The sequence below is a fragment of the Hippoglossus stenolepis genome, chromosome 20, assembly GCF_022539355.2.
Source record: "Hippoglossus stenolepis isolate QCI-W04-F060 chromosome 20, HSTE1.2, whole genome shotgun sequence".
NCBI classification, from domain to species: domain Eukaryota; kingdom Metazoa; phylum Chordata; class Actinopteri; order Pleuronectiformes; family Pleuronectidae; genus Hippoglossus; species Hippoglossus stenolepis.
The window spans coordinates 21,087,862-21,104,147 of NC_061502.1; the positions used below are offsets into that span (position 1 = coordinate 21,087,862).

A 16,286-nucleotide genomic window follows, 5' to 3' on the forward strand; every position below is an offset into this window, starting at 1 on the left:
CCATTACTGACAATAATCCATCAGTTCATTGACCTTCAGCTACAAAGTGTTTATTCTAATCAAAGCTGTAAATACTCTGATCTCTCTGATGTTCTCTGTTCCACGTGACATCTGTTCACTTGTGTCCGTCCTGGGAGACGGATCCTCACACGTGTCTCTGAGGTTTCTACCTTCTGTACCTGTTAAAGGTTTTAGTAGTTTGACTCTTGTTGAGGGTTAAGAACAGAGGACGTCTCACCTTGTTAAAGACCATGAGACAAACTGGGATTTGTGAATATGGGCTATACAAATAAGATTTGATTGTTTCTCATATATCAATCAATCAATCAATCAATGAATCAATGTGAAACACGGTTGTTTGTTTTATTATCTAATTATATTGGTATTGATCTTCAGTCATTTATTATTTGTCTGATTCTAGTATTTTCTGATCTTGAGTCAAACTTTGTTATTGATGAAAATATTATGAGCTTTATTAGGGTTATAAAAAAGTATAAAAAAAACTATTTGTATGATATGTATGATAAATGTATGTTTAGAATACGTTTGTGTAATAACAAATGAAGTTTAACAAGTTTATCATAACAATAATCAATACTACCAAAAGTAGTAATAACAATTCTTATAAAAAAGTTAATAAATATTACTATAATGATATCAAGTTTATTTGTATAATATTTTAAACCGTATTTTCAAAGGTACAACATTATTATCGAACTGTGTAAATAAGTAATAATAATAAAATGTCTTTCAACACCGGCTGCTGTTTAAAATAACCCCTCCCTGCTTTTATTTTGAAGGATGAAATCTCTGTCCCGGAAGTTGGTACCTGCTGCTCTATGATGACGTGATACCCCGGAATGTGGAACACGGAGGGCCCGCCTTCCTGGGCCGGAAACGTTCCGGCTAGATGACGTCATGTTGTGATTGGCAGGAGCCGAGAGCAACAGGTCCCGCCCCCGCAGTGATGTCATTGCGAACGCTTTAAAAACGTGTTGATTTGTTTTTGTTTGAGAATCAACAACAATTAACATAAACACTGTTTATTTTCTCAGACTCTTATTGTGGAAGAGTTTGTTTATTTGGGGTTTGTTTATTTTGACAGAACATAAACACAAAGATAAACACAAAAACGATTAAAAACTGAAATTTATACAAACAATAAAATTATAAAAAATAAATCAATAAATAAAAACAATACAAACTGAGGACTGTGTCAGTCACGTATCTGATGGTCACCTAGTGGACACACATTAGAACTACACCTCCTGATGTGTGAGGTTCTGACGTCACTGATTTACACTCTGAATTTGGCTCTGGATACAAACAACGTCCTGTTCTATATAAACAACTTCCTGTTCTACGTTTATAAACATTTTCCCGTTCCATGATTGTAAAGAACTTCTTGTTCCAAGTTTATAAACAATGTCCTGTCCTACGATTATAAAAGACTTCCCGTCCACATCCTTGTAAGGTTCACATACATCACAAAGTTGTTTGACGCTTTGACTTTACTCTTTTTATCGACTCGTCATCGTCACATTTGAAGAATCTAAATTTCAGCAACAGCAGGAACATCAAAGACTCTGGTTCCCCATTAGGAACAAAGAACCAGAGGTGGAACTTTCTGAAGAACAGTTGATGAGACTGGAGTCCGGTTCGTTGGCTCTGAGACGCCACGTTCCAATCTGATCTCTGCTGTTTCCAGCGGGTCGTTAGACTCGGTTCCATCATGTTCTCCTGGACGGTTCTCTTGTGTCTGATCTGCAGGATCCAGTGTGGTCCAGCTGGTGAATGGGGGGTTGGAGATTATTTACAAGGCTGATTAGCTGTAAGGAGATTAAAGTGCAGGACAGTAAGTTACAGGCACCTGAAAACTCCTCTTCTCTGCCCCAATATCTGCTGCACGGCTCAAACTGTCAGTAGCCGCCGGACGACAGGAGGTCGGAGCAACGACGGACGAGCAGATGGAGTGACGCGTCCTGAAGTCCTGAAGGTAATGTCCTGTGGATTTAAGTGAAAGCTGATTCGACGAGTGGCTCTAATGTTGGACGTTCAGTGATTCTTTTGACTCGTATATTTGATTGAATCTGACGACTCTAAACTCAGCGTGAACTGAGCACGCTCACAAACCACAGTCTGTGTTGTGGCCTGTTCAATTGTGACTGGACACAAGTTTCGGAGTGAACTGTCTGAGGCGTTGTCGATTGTTCAGTAAATTATGTGTGAAGCTTTGACCTTCTTCCTTCTCCGCAGCCATGAGACTAACCCTAACCTACAGTCAACGTCCTAAAATACCCCATTAAGCTCCTTACGATGCCGCGCAGAGCTGTCAGCGGTCTTCACCCAGAGGTCCACACTGACCGTGACCTCTGACCTCCGAGCCTCCTACACCCCTGTGGACTGGATGTGAGGACTTCACCTCGACGGGACAACGGATCTACGGGTCACTGACAGAATCCTGAGTTTACAGACACAAGCACCAGAACCGAACCTTTAAACTCCGCTCATGTTGTGATGCATCTTTATTTTCATCATCTTCATCATAACAACACATCACTCAAATGTGAGAGATGAACAACCAACTTATGTTTATGGAATGCTGGGATGTTGACGTCTGAAAAATACCTCACTTGTCTCCACAGACAGATAGAGGTCGTATAGAAAATATGTTTTTCTTAGGATTTTACATCTTTGACACCATAGATTTCTTATGCAGCACCTAGTGCTTGTAAGTGGAGCTGCACCTTAAGGCACTCAGTTTTTCACAATGATTGTGAGCACTTGGACGTGATAAAATAAAAGCAGAGGACTGACATGGCTGTCGGTAAAGTGACCTTCACCAAGGTGGAGAGAGAGAAGCTAGCCGAGGTCCTCTGGCTGCTCAACTGGATCTCTGTGGTGACGGGGGTCATCCTCTTTGGCCTCGGCTTATTCCTCAAAATTGAGATTCAGAAATGGCAAGAAGTGATGTCAGAGCACGGGATCCTCTACGTGCCACATATGCTGATCACCACAGGCCTGGCGGCCGGCTGCATCAACTTCCTTGGGGGGAAGATTTGCCTGGACTGCGCCGACACCAACAAGTTCCTACGCTGGAAGCTGGTGATGATGCCGTACGTCATCTGCACTTTCTTCTTCACCTCCTGCGTCCTGGCAGGGGCGCTCATGTGCTACAGCATTCGTGGTCAGCTGGAGGAGTCTCTGTTCCTAGGCTTAAGGAACGCCATGCGGTACTATAAGGACACGGACACGCCTGGCCGCTGCTACCTGAAGAGGACTCTGGACCTGCTGCAGATCCAGTTCCACTGCTGCGGGAACACCGGGTACCGGGACTGGTTCCAGGTCCAGTGGATCAGCAACCGGTACCTGGACATGAGTAGCAGAGCTGTGGAAGAGTAAGTAGATTCACCAGAGTCTGTTCAGATCCGTTCAGGATTTGAGAGGATGTTTGATCTACTTGATCCTCTGGATTCTTGCAGATTCATTCTCTAGAGGATCCTAGTGGATCCTTTTTAAGACGAGGAGAGACCTCTAGGCAACTACTTCAATCTACTCGATCCTATTGGATCAAAGTGGATTTTTATGGTTCTAGTAGATTCTAATGAGTTTTAAGTGACGAGTCTCAATAGAGTAAAGATCAAACTAGATTCGTAGACAGATGAGGGTAACTCCCAGACCTCATAGGTTCATCAACACAAACATCTGATTGGTTGTTTGTCCTTCAGTTGTCAAACTGCACAACCCTCTTAGTTTTAACAGATCATCTGAAATTATTTCAGGTCCATTCTAATGTATCTTCAAACCTCACGTCCACCAGTCCAACATCTAGATTCAGGAAAATCCATTAGAATAAAACTTAGTTATATTCTACTGTGTAACAGCGGCCTCTCCTGGACTACAAAGGAATCTAGTGGAAAGCAGCTTCTTATTAGTTTTACAAGCTGTTTTCAGACATGAACTCAAGAAACTGTCCTGAAACTCTTGTCTGTATGTCACAAAGTCTGTGTGTATGTCTTGTATGTCAGGAACATGTAAAGGAACATGTCAGGAACACGTCAGGAGCATGTGAGGAACATGTGAGGAACATGTGAGGAACATGTGAGGAACGTGTCAGGAACATGTGAGGAACATGTCAGGAACACTTCAGGAACATGTCAGGAACACGTCAGGAACATGCCCAGACTTTAGTGCAGCTCTAAAAACCGCTTAAGTGTAAAACTCCTCTTGATCCATGTAGACCTGTAGTTTATGTGATATTCTTTAACAGCTGAAGAAGCTTGTTGACATGAATTCATACAGATGTTGGCTGGCTTTACCGGCTGCTTCTGATTGGTGGATTCTCTTCTTCTTTGAATCATTGTTAGTTGTATCTCATGAAGGTGTGACAACAGAAACTTTGTTTAAAGGATCTTCAGATTTATTTTCAACAGTTGACTGACGACATCGCTGCATTTCATCAACTCGTGATTCATGGCGACATTTTTCTATCATTAGATACTAAACAATATTCTCAGATTGAGGCCATGGGATAAATAGGTTTAACTAATCAGATCACATCAGGGTTGAGTGACGGATTTTAAACAGACTGTGGATCTAGAGATCACTTCATTTTGTTTAAATGTCTTGTTGTCACTTGGATGCAGTTGCTGTAGTCATAGTTACTGTTGCTAACGGCTTCCTCCTGCTCCTCAGCCGTCTGAGGAGTAACGTGGAGGGGAAGTACCTGATGGACAGCGTCCCCTTTAGCTGCTGCAGCACCTTCTCCCCTCGACCCTGCATCCAGCAGCAAGTCAGCAACAGCTCGGCCCATTTCAACTACGACCTGCAGAGCCAGCAGCGGAACCTGTGGAGGAGAGGCTGCCGACAGGCGCTGCTCGACCATTACACGGGCATCATGCAGTCCATTGGCCTCACCGTCCTCCTCATCTGGTTATTTGAGGTACTGCAGCAGCACCGTCAGCTCATACATTTAGGTCAAAGGCCAACAACAGTCGGTCTCTTCTCTGAGAGTTTGGCACAAAGACAGAAGGTAGATCCAGGAGGAAACGTCAGACTCCCCCTGCAGACATTAAGATGTTACCACATGTGCAGTTGTTCAATTTTAAATGTAATCTCTCACTTTTCTTCTTCACCAGCTGGTGGTTCTGACCGGAGTGCGTTACCTGCAGACGGCCATGGAGAACGTCCTGCAGCTGGGTGATCCTGATTCAGAGTCGGATGGTTGGATTCTGGAGAACAGCCTCGCAGAAACAGCTCGGTCCAACTTCAACATCATCAAGAACCTGGGGAAGTGTTACCAGGCCGACGACGACCCGAATATCAATGTCCCGACTGCTGCTGTCGACCAGGAAGTGCCATCGCAGCACATGCAGATCCCGACGACCAGCTGACCCCTACCAGGGGTCACCGAATGTCGAGTTCAAAACCTCTGAATCAACAGTGATTCATCATCAGTAACAAAACTGTTTTTCTGACATTTTCAATTTAAAAAGAAAAACAGGAAACAAAACAACCTTAAAATCCAACAACAAAGAAATCCTCTTTTCTGCGCTGTGATTGGGTCGTTACACAGCTGGACTGTGACATCACTCACCAGAGAACTGATGGTTTCCAGCAGGGAGCTGCTGGTCCTTTGTACGGTGGCCTTAACAGGACAATTCCAGAAATATGAACTGACCAAAGCAAGAATGATTTTTTATTGTGAGGACGTCAATGAGAATATTTCTGTAACTTATTAATAAGGTGTCACACCTACACATTAAAATGTCAAACTGATGGTGGCCCTAGACGAAATTCACCAAAGTGTTTGCGATTCATCCTGAGGGGACCATGATGATGACATCACAAGTAAAAACAGTTTAATTTCTTCTCTCTGTAAAAACTCGAGGCCTTCGTCCGTTTTTTCCATCTCCATTGTTTCTTTGGTTCCGACACTGTAAATGTTTTTATCTCAAAACTTCTAACAGAAGAACCGCTTCTTCTTCTTCTTCTTCTTCTTCTTCTTCTTCTTCTTCTTCTTCTTCTTCTTCTTCTTCTTCTTGTTTATTCGGTTTATTGGCAGGTGGCCAACGTCAAGGTCCTTCTTACAGATCATAGAACATAGAACATAGCACGCAGAACACAGAACACAGATCATAAAACATAGAGCACAGAACACAGATCATAGCTAAATCTGGTGAAACTGTTTGATGACGACAGAATTTCTGTTTATGAATCTTCATTAAATAAACAACCTGTTTTAATTGTGTGTGTTTACATATATAGCATTGTTAATGTTTTATTTCCTCAAATGTTTCACATGTTAACACAGAAAACGTGATTGTACGGATCTTGACCAGAGGATCAGAGTCACTGTCTGTCTCACCTGTCTCAGGTTGTTTTCTGTCCATCTTTTAATCCCCTAGATTGTTTGTCTCCTCTGGTGGTTGGTTAAAGAACTGCAACTTCACCAGCAGCCAATCAGAGATAGGTTGACGGCTGCCATGGTGACAGCCACGTGATGCCCCCGTTGACCCCTCCTCCCTCCCTCACTCCTCTTTTGTCTCTCTCCTTCACTTTTTTACTTCTTTCATTACTTTTCTTCATTTCCTGTCTTCCTGCTCTTTCTTTCTGTCTTTCTCTTGTCTCCTTCTTTTCTTTTCCTTATCTCCATCATCCAATCTTTTCCTCCCTGACCTCTCTCTCCGTCCTCCTCTCTTTTCTCATGAATTGTTTCTTTCCTCCCTGGTTTACTTTCTCTTGTCTCTCATCCCTCTTTTCTTCACATTCTTATGTTTTCTGTCCTTCTCTATTCGTCCTTCCCTCCTTCCTTCCTGTCCTTTATCACTCATTGTTTCCTCACACTGTTAATTCAGGCACTTGTAGTGACGTCACAGAGGTGGGGGCGGGGCCTGATGTGGATCAATAATCTTGTTGGTTGCCATGGTGATGGGAATTAAACTAATTTGTTTCTGAATGACTGAGGTCACCTCTTCATGTCCCACAATGCACCTGGAGTCAGTGACAGGCTGTTACATAACAGAGAGAGAGAGAGAGAGAGAGAGAGAACGGCCCAGCCAATCACAGCCCATCATGTCAAACATGAGGAAATGATGTCACGCACACGCACACACATACACACACACACACACACACACACACACACACACACACACACACACACACACACACACACACACACACACACACACACACTGCATGCAAACACTGACATTAAACTGCAGCTTAAAGGAGCAGTTCACAGTTTTAACCAACAGAGGTCATGGTGTGTGTGTGTGTGTGTGTGTTGGTGTGTGTGTGTGTGTGTGTGTGTGTGTGTGTGTGTGTGTGTGTGTGTGTGTCTGTGTGTGTGTGTGTGTGTGTGTGTCTATCTATAGTTATGAGGTCAATTTTGGTTCAATACCATTATAGTTAGGACATTTTGTCTGGTCCTCAAAAGTTCAATGGGCTGTTTGAGGGTTAAGACTTGTTAGGGTCAGAGTTAGTTTAGGGTAAGAGGTTTCTGTCCTCCCTCATCTCCTTGTGTCCTCCCTCACACCTTCTGTCCTCTCCCACACCTTCTGTCTTCCCTCATCTCCTTCTGTCCTCTCTCACACCTTCTGTCCTCCCTCATCTCCTTGTGTCCTCCCTCATACCTTCTGTCCTCTCTCCTCTCCTTCTGTCCTCCCTCATCTCCTTGTGTCCTCCCTCTTTCTGTCTTTCTGTCTTTCTTTCTTTCGTCCTGCTGCTGGTTGCCCGGTAACTTGTGCTGGGAGACTTTGTCTTTATTCGAACACACAAAACTTTATTTAACATGCAGCTCTACGACGCAGACACTGAAGAACCTAACACAAGGTTCCTGTTTCATACGTGACTATAACTGTAACTGTAACTAAAACAGTAACTGTAACTGTAGCTGTAACTGTACCTATAACTATAACTATAACTATAACAGTAACTATAACTATAACTATAACTGTAACTATAACTGTAACTGTAGCTGTAACTGTACCTATAATTATAATTATAACTATAACTGTAACTATAACTATAACTATAACTATAACAGTAACTGCAACTGTAACAGTAACTATAAATGTAACTATAACTATAACACTTACTGCACCTATACCAGTAACTATAACTGTAACTGTAACTAAAATTGTAACTATAAATGTAACTGTAACTCCATCATCAGTACCTGTGTCAGCAGAGAGAGGATGAGACATCAAGTGACTCACTGACCAATGGAATGAATGGACTGAAAATAGGAGCCAATCAGGATCGGGGGGCGGGTATAAAAGGCTGAGAGACGCTTTAATCCGCAACAACAGCATCAGGACCTGATCAGAACCGCATCAGACCCGCACCAGGACCGCATCAGACCCGCATCAGGACCGCATCAGATCCGCATCAGGACCGCATCAGATCCGCATCAGACTGAACCTTGAGGTAGGACCACCTTGAAACTGACCAATCACAGCCCTGATCATCAACCATCGATACATCATCAGAAAGGGGGGTTAAAGGAACAAAGGAGCAGACAGACAGACAGACAGACAGAGAGAGAGAGACAGGTTCCATGCAGATACCGGCTGCTATCTGCAGGCTACTGCCTGTCTCTCTCTCTCTCTGTCTGTCTGTCTGTCTGTCTCTCTCTGTCTGTCTCCCGGTCTCTCTCTCTCTCTCTGTCTCTCTCTCTCTCTCGCTCTCTCTCTCCCTGTCTGTCTCCCTCTCTCTCTCCCTGTCTGTCTCCCTCTCTCTCTCCCTGTCTGTCTCCCGGTCTCTCTCCCGGTCTCTCTCCCTGTCTCTCCCCTGTCTCTCTCCCTGTCTCTCTCTCTCACTGTCTCTCCCCTGTCTGTCTCCCGGTCTCTCTCAATGTCTCTCTCTCTGTCTCTCCCCCTGTCTCTCCCCCTGTCTCTCTCCCTGTCTCTCTCCCTGTCTGTCTCCCTGTCCTGCAGATGTGTCGCAGTCAGATTCTGCGGTGAACGTGTCTGTGACGTAACATGTTGTGCTCCCTTAAATCAATCCACCTTAAATCCAGTCAGGTGCGATGAGGACAAACAGAGGATTTGATTGGCTGATTAATGACCCGCGTCACGGACACATCCACTGACCGGACCCGGTTCATCCCGGTCTGCGGCTGACGTCACTGAAGCATCCGGTTAAAAACACAAGTACATTTACTGCGGCACTTGTTTGAGAAACCCACAGTGACGTCACAGATGGTTCACCTCCATGTCTCTGATGTCTGTTGAACAATAAATAACATATAATCAATCTAAACATCAATAAATGCAAACATCAGTCTATAATCAATATTTAAAACATCAATCTATAACTAATATTGTAAACATTAATATATAATCAATAAATGTAACCATTAACCCATAATCTATATATTATACCTTTTCACACCTATTTTTACTTTATACATGTTCACACCTCCAGAGCTGCAGGATTCAGACAACTGCTATAATTATTGTTGTTTTTGTGGTTGTTGTTCTTATATGAATTGTTGCTACTATCATTAATAAAATCTTTATATCTATAATTATCCCTCTTATTCTTCTCAGAGCTGAAACATGATGATTACACAGTTGTTCCTGGTCTCACTCTGGTTTCATTGAATTGAATCATACTTTATACATGTTTACATCTGTTCTTACTTTATACATGTTCATACCTGTTCTTACTTTATACATGTTTACATCTGTTTTTACTTTATACATGTTTACATCTGTTTTTACTTTATACATGTTTACATCTGTTCTTACTTTATACATGTTTACATCTGTTTTTACTTTATACCTGTTCACACCTGTTTTCAGGTCAGCCCAGGCGTCATCATGCCTTTCGGTAACACCCACAACACGCTGAAGATGAACTACTCTGCGGAGCAGGAGTACCCCGACCTCAGCCAGCACAATAACTACATGGCCAAGGTGCTCACACCTGAAATGTACGCCAACCTGAGGGACAAGGAGACGCCCAGTGGATTCACCCTGGACGATGTAATCCAGACTGGCATCGACAATCCAGGTAACGTCTCTAAACCAAATCACATCCAGATATAAATCCCTGCAGCTACTCCATATCCCACCTCAAACCAACACAGGTCACTCCTCAGACCAGCGGCCTCATTTAGAACCGTTACATCTCTGAGACTCCATTTTGTGCGTTCTTCTCACGCTAACATTGGGATTTATAAAAACAAACTTGACGGGAGAATGTGAGCACTTGTACGTTAAATCTGACTCATGCATACGAACATTTTGGAGAATAATGATGCAGACTTGAGGAGGTGAACTGAAGCAGATTATTGATCAACTTCATCATTAACATTAAAACCAACAAAGTTATTTGTGCTCATGCGACAAAACTGTTCCACACAAAACTTTAATTGAAAAATACTGTATATAGAACAATTTAAAGTAAATAACAGTTGCAGAATCGAGTGATTAATAGTTTTTAATAATATCTTTTATAGCACTGCACCTGTATCACGACTGTACTTTTTATATACTGTGTGTGTGTGTGTGTGTGTGTGTGTGTGTGTGTGAGTAAAATCTCTGCAGTGAACGTGATTTATATAAAATACTTATATAAAATAAATAAACTGTGTTCACCTTCTATTACTAAACAATGTCCCAGAGTGGAGGTTAGGATCCAGTGATGTGTGAAGTAATCTGATTACTCTAAATATATAAGTACTGTGTGATGGAAGCACTGACACTGATGGAGGAGAACGTGATCGAAGGATGAGGAGGAAACGAGTGTTTAGTGACTGTGATGGTTTCCTGTCCCATGAAGATGGCTCATCATATAGATTCTATAGATCTGTGATCTTTGTGTTGAACTGAGTCCAGTAGCACAGTATCACAGTATGACAGTATGACAGTATTAGAGTATTACAGTATCACAGTATGACAGTATTACAGTATGACAGTATCACAGTATTAGAGTATCACAGTATTACAGTATTACAGTATTACACAGACCGACCCGACAGAACCGAACCCTCTCAGTACAAACACAGGTTCTCACCACTCTGGTTCATTAGCTGACAGGTCTGTGGGTGATTTACACTGTATAATATCTACTTTTCTATGTAGAGCCTCTTTTAATCATTTAAAAATATAATTATTTACATTTTATAGATTCATCACAGTTGTCTCTGAATTAATAATCCTGCAGTTAAATTAAAATAAGTTCAGGAGATAAAACATGTTCCTTCACATTCTGATGATGAGAAACTTTATTTCATCTTTAAAACACTTTGTTATTTCTGTCCTGATTTTGAGATGTTACGTAAGTGAAAGAAGGCGGTCCTAGCAATTTGGTTTAAATAAGAATCAAAGCAGAAATTAGGATCAAAGATGACTCATGACTATGTTCCCTCATAGTTGATGCACTTATTGTAAGTCGCTTTGGATAAAAGCATCAGCTCATTGATATGTAATGTATTAGAACCTCTGTTTTATCTGAGTTTAATCAGAGAAAATTACAGGTCATCCAGGTTTCCTCCCTCGGACCCGGTAACTCTGCACTAAGAAGGAACCTACTTGTGATGTCTATTCTGGGTTGAGCTGCTACTTAATAATAAACTCTTTAATTGGATCGACTCGTTAGATCTGGTTAATTTCTGCTTTTTAATTCCCCCACAGGAAGGGAGGGAGGGGGAATGTTTATTTCCAATCACCTGATCCAGCCTCCACATCAAATCCAACTTAACTTAGTTAGCAGCATCTGTTCTAAACATTTTAACACAACGAGTATAAGTACTTTAGTCACGAGTCCTGAAGGTGGTTATGGGCCGGAACTGATTGGCCATTTTGTGTCCCTGCAGGTCACCCGTTCATCATGACGGTAGGATGCGTCGCTGGAGACGAGGAGACGTACGAGGTGTTCCAAGAACTGATGGATCCAGTGATTGAAGACCGCCACGGAGGATACAAGCCATCAGACATACACAAGACGGACTTGAACTTTGAAAACCTGCAGGTGAATAGACCAGGTTCACATCCACAGACCAGGTCCACGTCCACAGACCAGGTTCACATTCAGAGTCTGGTCTGTGGTTCAACAGCAGCTCTTTGGTTTGGGTCTGGTAAAGATGGAGGTTCAGGTGCAGTGCAGAAAAAGGTTTTCTGTATTAAACCAGACCAGGATAAGGCAGCGTCTGAACAGAACATGTTACTGACATGTTTGTGAATTGTATGTCAAGGTGATTTTTTTTTTGGGATCACATAGCTGAGGAACTGACGTTCATGGTCCCGTCAGGATGAACTGTGGGAACTGATCCTAGTATCTCAGTCTGGTTTCCTTTCAACCACCTGACTCCGACTCTGGTCTTCTGTACGTTTCAGGGTGGAGATGATCTGGATCCAAACTACGTCCTGAGCTCTCGGGTTCGTACCGGACGGAGTATTCGCGGCTTCTGCCTGCCGCCTCACTGCAGCCGTGGAGAGCGACGGGCCATCGAAAACCTGTCCATCGAAAGTATGAGACGCAGCTTTAGTTTAGTTTATTTCTGCTGCAGTCACATGATCTGTGGTGCATTCAGGGATACTGATGATTCAGGTGTTTCTGTTGCTGTTTCTTCACTGAGGCAGGGGAGAACAAACTCAGATTTCCCATAATGTCTCAGTAAGGCTCAGTGAGCAGCAGACCTCCATTTTGTAAGTGTGAGCTGTGTTTTCCTGCTCAGAGACTGGACTAAACGAGACTGGATTGACCTTCCCTGTGTCTGACCTCTGACCCTCGGTGTGCTCCTCATTTTCAAATCCAGGGAAAGGCTCCTCCCACCCACGACCTGACTATTACCTTTGACAACTCCGTGTTAGCCCCCCCAGACTGCTAGGAACATGGGTGTGACACTCGACAGTCAACTCTCTCACTGCCAACATTACTGCAACAACACGTTCCTGTAGATTCATATATATAAATTTAGTAGCACTTACATATCACACTTTGTAGTTTGTCTTTCTTGAAGCAAATTGTACTGACTTGATTCTTGTTGTTCTGGGTTTGTTCCCTCATGGTTGATGCACTTATTGTGAGTCGCTTTGGATAAAAACATCAGCTCAATGAAATGTAATGTGCTGCAGGTCTGGATATCCTGGACGGGGAGTTAAAGGGGAAGTACTATGCCCTGAAGAACATGACAGAGGAGGAACAGCAGCAGCTGATCGATGACCACTTCCTGTTCGATAAGCCTGTCTCCCCGCTGCTGCTGGCATCCGGAATGGCCCGTGACTGGCCCGACGGCCGCGGCATCTGGTCAGTGAACACACCACGAACTCTGACCTCAGAGTCCGAACACTGAGATCTGTGATCAAACCAGTCTGATCATGTGACACTGACCAATTTCTTTGTTTTTGTCAAGAACAGGAGACAGTAAAAATGTTTCAGACACTAAGCGACATCCACATCAAACGTGCTGTTGACATGTTGTTGACGTGTTGTTGACGGACTTCCTGTTCCCGCCCTCTGACGTTCACCTGCAGGCACAACGACAACAAGACCTTCCTGGTTTGGGTGAACGAGGAGGATCACCTGCGCGTCATCAGCATGCAGAAAGGCGGGAACATGAGGGAGGTGTTCACCCGCTTCTGCACCGGACTCACCAAGGTCAGTCCAACTGTCTCCCCTGTCTTCACGTCCCTGCGGTCTCACTTCTGTTCTCACCTGTCGCACCCCTGGTCTAACTAGTCTCATCCCCATCTGTCCTCACGTCTCTCCTCTGTTCTCACCTGTCTCTCCCTCCGCTCTGTAACACCTGTCTTACCAGTGCTCTCTCTATCTGGCAGATCGAGGGCTTGTTTAAGGAGCGAGGTCACGAGTTCATGTGGAACGAGCACCTGGGCTACGTCCTCACCTGTCCGTCAAACCTGGGGACGGGACTAAGAGCCGGCGTCCACGTCAAACTGCCGAACCTCAGCAAGAGCGACAAGTTCGGAGAAATCCTGACGAGACTGAGGCTTCAGAAGAGAGGGACAGGTACGCACACAGACAGGTACACATAGACAGGTACACGCGGACAGATGGGTACACAGACGGAGAGACAGGTACAGACACACAGAGAGACGGGTACAGACAGACAGGTGTAAAATGTCCTGTCTAACAAATGAAAGTGCCCCTGTGACATCACTTCCTGTCTGTGTCTCAGGTGGAGTGGACACAGCGGCGGTGGGCGGAGTCTTTGACATCTCCAACGCGGACCGTCTGGGTTTCTCGGAGGTGGAGCTTGTTCAGATGGTGGTGGATGGCGTCAACCTGCTGGTGGACATGGAGAAAAGTCTGGAGGCCGGAGACACCATCGACGACATGATCCCTGAGCAGAAGTGAACTGTGTCACCGCCACTTCCTCAGCCCTCACTCCCCCTCCTCACCCCCTCACTGTAACCAATCAGAGAGCGTCCTGCAGGACATGTAGCACTGCTCACTTAGACTTCGTCTTCCAACATGTGAAGGATTTTCTATGTGTCTCCAACTGTTGGACTCGTAACACCTGAATATCTAATAAAGTATCTGTGTCCCTGAACGCACCGTGAGCTCAGCATTGTCCTTCAGCACCGGGGGACATCATCACTTTGTTCATTGACATGTTTTCATTCATTAATAAACATGTGATGTTGTGTGTTTTTAGGACTATGGGAGGAACAACACATTTTTAGACAATAACCAATTTAGAGAAAACATTGTGTTGTCGGGAAGATACATTGATGATGTCATTTTGTTCTTTTCCGGCTCAGAAATAGAGCTTCTACATTTCCATGCTTATATAAACAGCTTAAATGAGAATCTTAAAATGAGTTTGGAATATGACCCACAAGTCATTAACTTTTTAGACCTACAGATTTCAAAGGATGACCAAGGTTATCTGCTCACCTCCATCTTTAGAAAAGCCACTGACCGAAACACTGTATTAGGACAGTGGTTCATTAAAAATATCCAATTTGGACAAATTCAGAGACTAAGACGCATATGTGACTCTGATTAAGATTTCCATATTCAATCAATGGAAATGCAGCAGCGCTTCAGAGAAAGAGGGTATCAACCCCAGATTCTCACCCAGGCTCACAACAGAGCTCTGTCACTTGAGAGAAGGAAATTGCTCAGTCCCAAATTAAAGGAAGAGCAAACCCACAAGCCTTACTTTGTTACATAATATAGCAAAGAAGCTGTACAGATCACTGAGAGAGATCATTCCTTACGGGAGGTATTCACTGAACCCCCAGGGGTCAGTTTCAGAGGAGCAACAACCATCAAGGACAAACTGGTCAGAAGTCACCGTCCTGCTCCCCAATCGGACACCTGGCGTCACCGACCCAAGGGTCTGTCCCAAACGCCTGCTGTGGTAATTGCAATTATTGTGACAATATGGTGAAAACAGACACTTTTAGACATGCATTTACCAACAAAATCTATCCATCACCAGTTTAATGAATTGTAATACCACCCATGTTGTGTAACGACTTGAATGTACATGTGGTTGTTTCTATGTAGGCCTCACTAAAAGGAGCCTGAGGGTTAGGGTTAGGGTTAGGGGTGCTCACTCTCCTCCACCTCAACACCAAACACACGTCTGTTACCACTGCTGGTCCATGTCGGCACACACCTGCTGTTACCATGGTAACCTCGGACCTCAACAGCCCTGCGTCCCAGCAACAGGTCAGATCTTCTCTCTAGAGGAACTCATCCCACCATCACGTCTGAAACACATGATGATTGACAGTAAGGAGGAGTTCACACTTTTCATCATTAATCAATAATAACAATCATTTTTTAGAAAAAATAGATGAAAAGGTCATCAAGAATGAATGTGTAGCTTCATGTTATATATAAACTGTCAGTATCACAGTGTGTATATATTTATAAACACACGCACAAACACGTATATACATGCATACATATATAAACATACCGATCCTCCTGTGGTCAGTGACGTCCGGCTGTGGCTCAGTAAAAGGTTTCAGCTCGTCTTCATCAGAACCAGCGTTGGGTTAGTTAGAGTTAGTTGGAGTTAGTTAGAGTTAGTTACATGTCTGCCTGTATTTCATTTTCACTTTGAGAAGGGATATTCGTTTTATGTTGCAGTAAACAGCGTTGACCACCAGGTGGCAGCAGAGTTACAGAAAATCATTGATGTTTTTCTGCAGGCTGAGCTGAACATCATCACGTGAAAATCAACTAATTTCTCATGTTAATCAAACATAATGAGGAAGTGGAGACGTGTCGTCCATCTTTATTCACTCTATGTTACTGCTACATGTCGTCACATGTTCTGTCGGAGAACTTCT

The 16,286-nt window shown here is 43.6% G+C and overlaps 2 protein-coding genes across 3 annotated transcripts; both read left to right on the forward strand.

Annotated features, from left to right (window-relative positions):
• Positions 1–1,692: 1,692 nt before the first annotated feature.
• LOC118104046 (photoreceptor outer segment membrane glycoprotein 2) lies at positions 1,693–6,958 on the forward strand. Of its 2 annotated transcripts, XM_035151115.2 has the most exons (4): positions 1,693–1,996; positions 2,257–3,398; positions 4,696–4,942; positions 5,139–6,958. In XM_035151115.2, the coding sequence occupies exons 2-4, from the start codon at positions 2,818–2,820 to the stop codon at positions 5,391–5,393; spliced, it is 1,083 nt and encodes a 360-aa protein (XP_035007006.1). In that variant the 5' UTR covers positions 1,693–1,996; positions 2,257–2,817; the 3' UTR covers positions 5,394–6,958. The 2 variants fall into 2 exon arrangements, with proteins under 2 accessions (XP_035007006.1, XP_035007007.1); XM_035151116.2 differs by having other exon boundaries at positions 1,693–3,398.
• A 1,318-nt stretch (positions 6,959–8,276) lies between these two features.
• Positions 8,277–14,527, forward strand: LOC118104045 (creatine kinase B-type). Its single transcript, XM_035151114.1, has 8 exons — positions 8,277–8,433; positions 9,813–10,023; positions 11,831–11,985; positions 12,351–12,483; positions 13,092–13,263; positions 13,491–13,614; positions 13,794–13,983; positions 14,153–14,527. Exons 2-8 carry the CDS (start codon positions 9,831–9,833, stop codon positions 14,329–14,331), a joined length of 1,146 nt encoding a protein of 381 aa, XP_035007005.1. The 5' UTR covers positions 8,277–8,433; positions 9,813–9,830; the 3' UTR covers positions 14,332–14,527.
• The last annotated feature ends 1,759 nt before the right edge of the window (positions 14,528–16,286 follow it).

Bases quoted from the DNA above. Each gene is read 5' to 3' on its own strand.
- LOC118104046 (XM_035151116.2), top strand. From the start codon at position 2,818: ATGGCTGTCGGTAAAGTGACCTTCACCAAGGTGGAGAGAGAGAAGCTA. The intron at 3,399-4,695 runs GTAAGTAGATTC...CCTGCTCCTCAG, and splicing joins AGTAGCAGAGCTGTGGAAGA to CCGTCTGAGGAGTAACGTGG. The intron at 4,943-5,138 runs GTACTGCAGCAG...CTTCTTCACCAG, and splicing joins TCCTCATCTGGTTATTTGAG to CTGGTGGTTCTGACCGGAGT.
- LOC118104045 (XM_035151114.1), top strand. From the start codon at position 9,831: ATGCCTTTCGGTAACACCCACAACACGCTGAAGATGAACTACTCTGCG. The intron at 11,986-12,350 runs GTGAATAGACCA...TGTACGTTTCAG, and splicing joins TGAACTTTGAAAACCTGCAG to GGTGGAGATGATCTGGATCC. The intron at 13,984-14,152 runs GTACGCACACAG...TCTGTGTCTCAG, and splicing joins GCTTCAGAAGAGAGGGACAG to GTGGAGTGGACACAGCGGCG.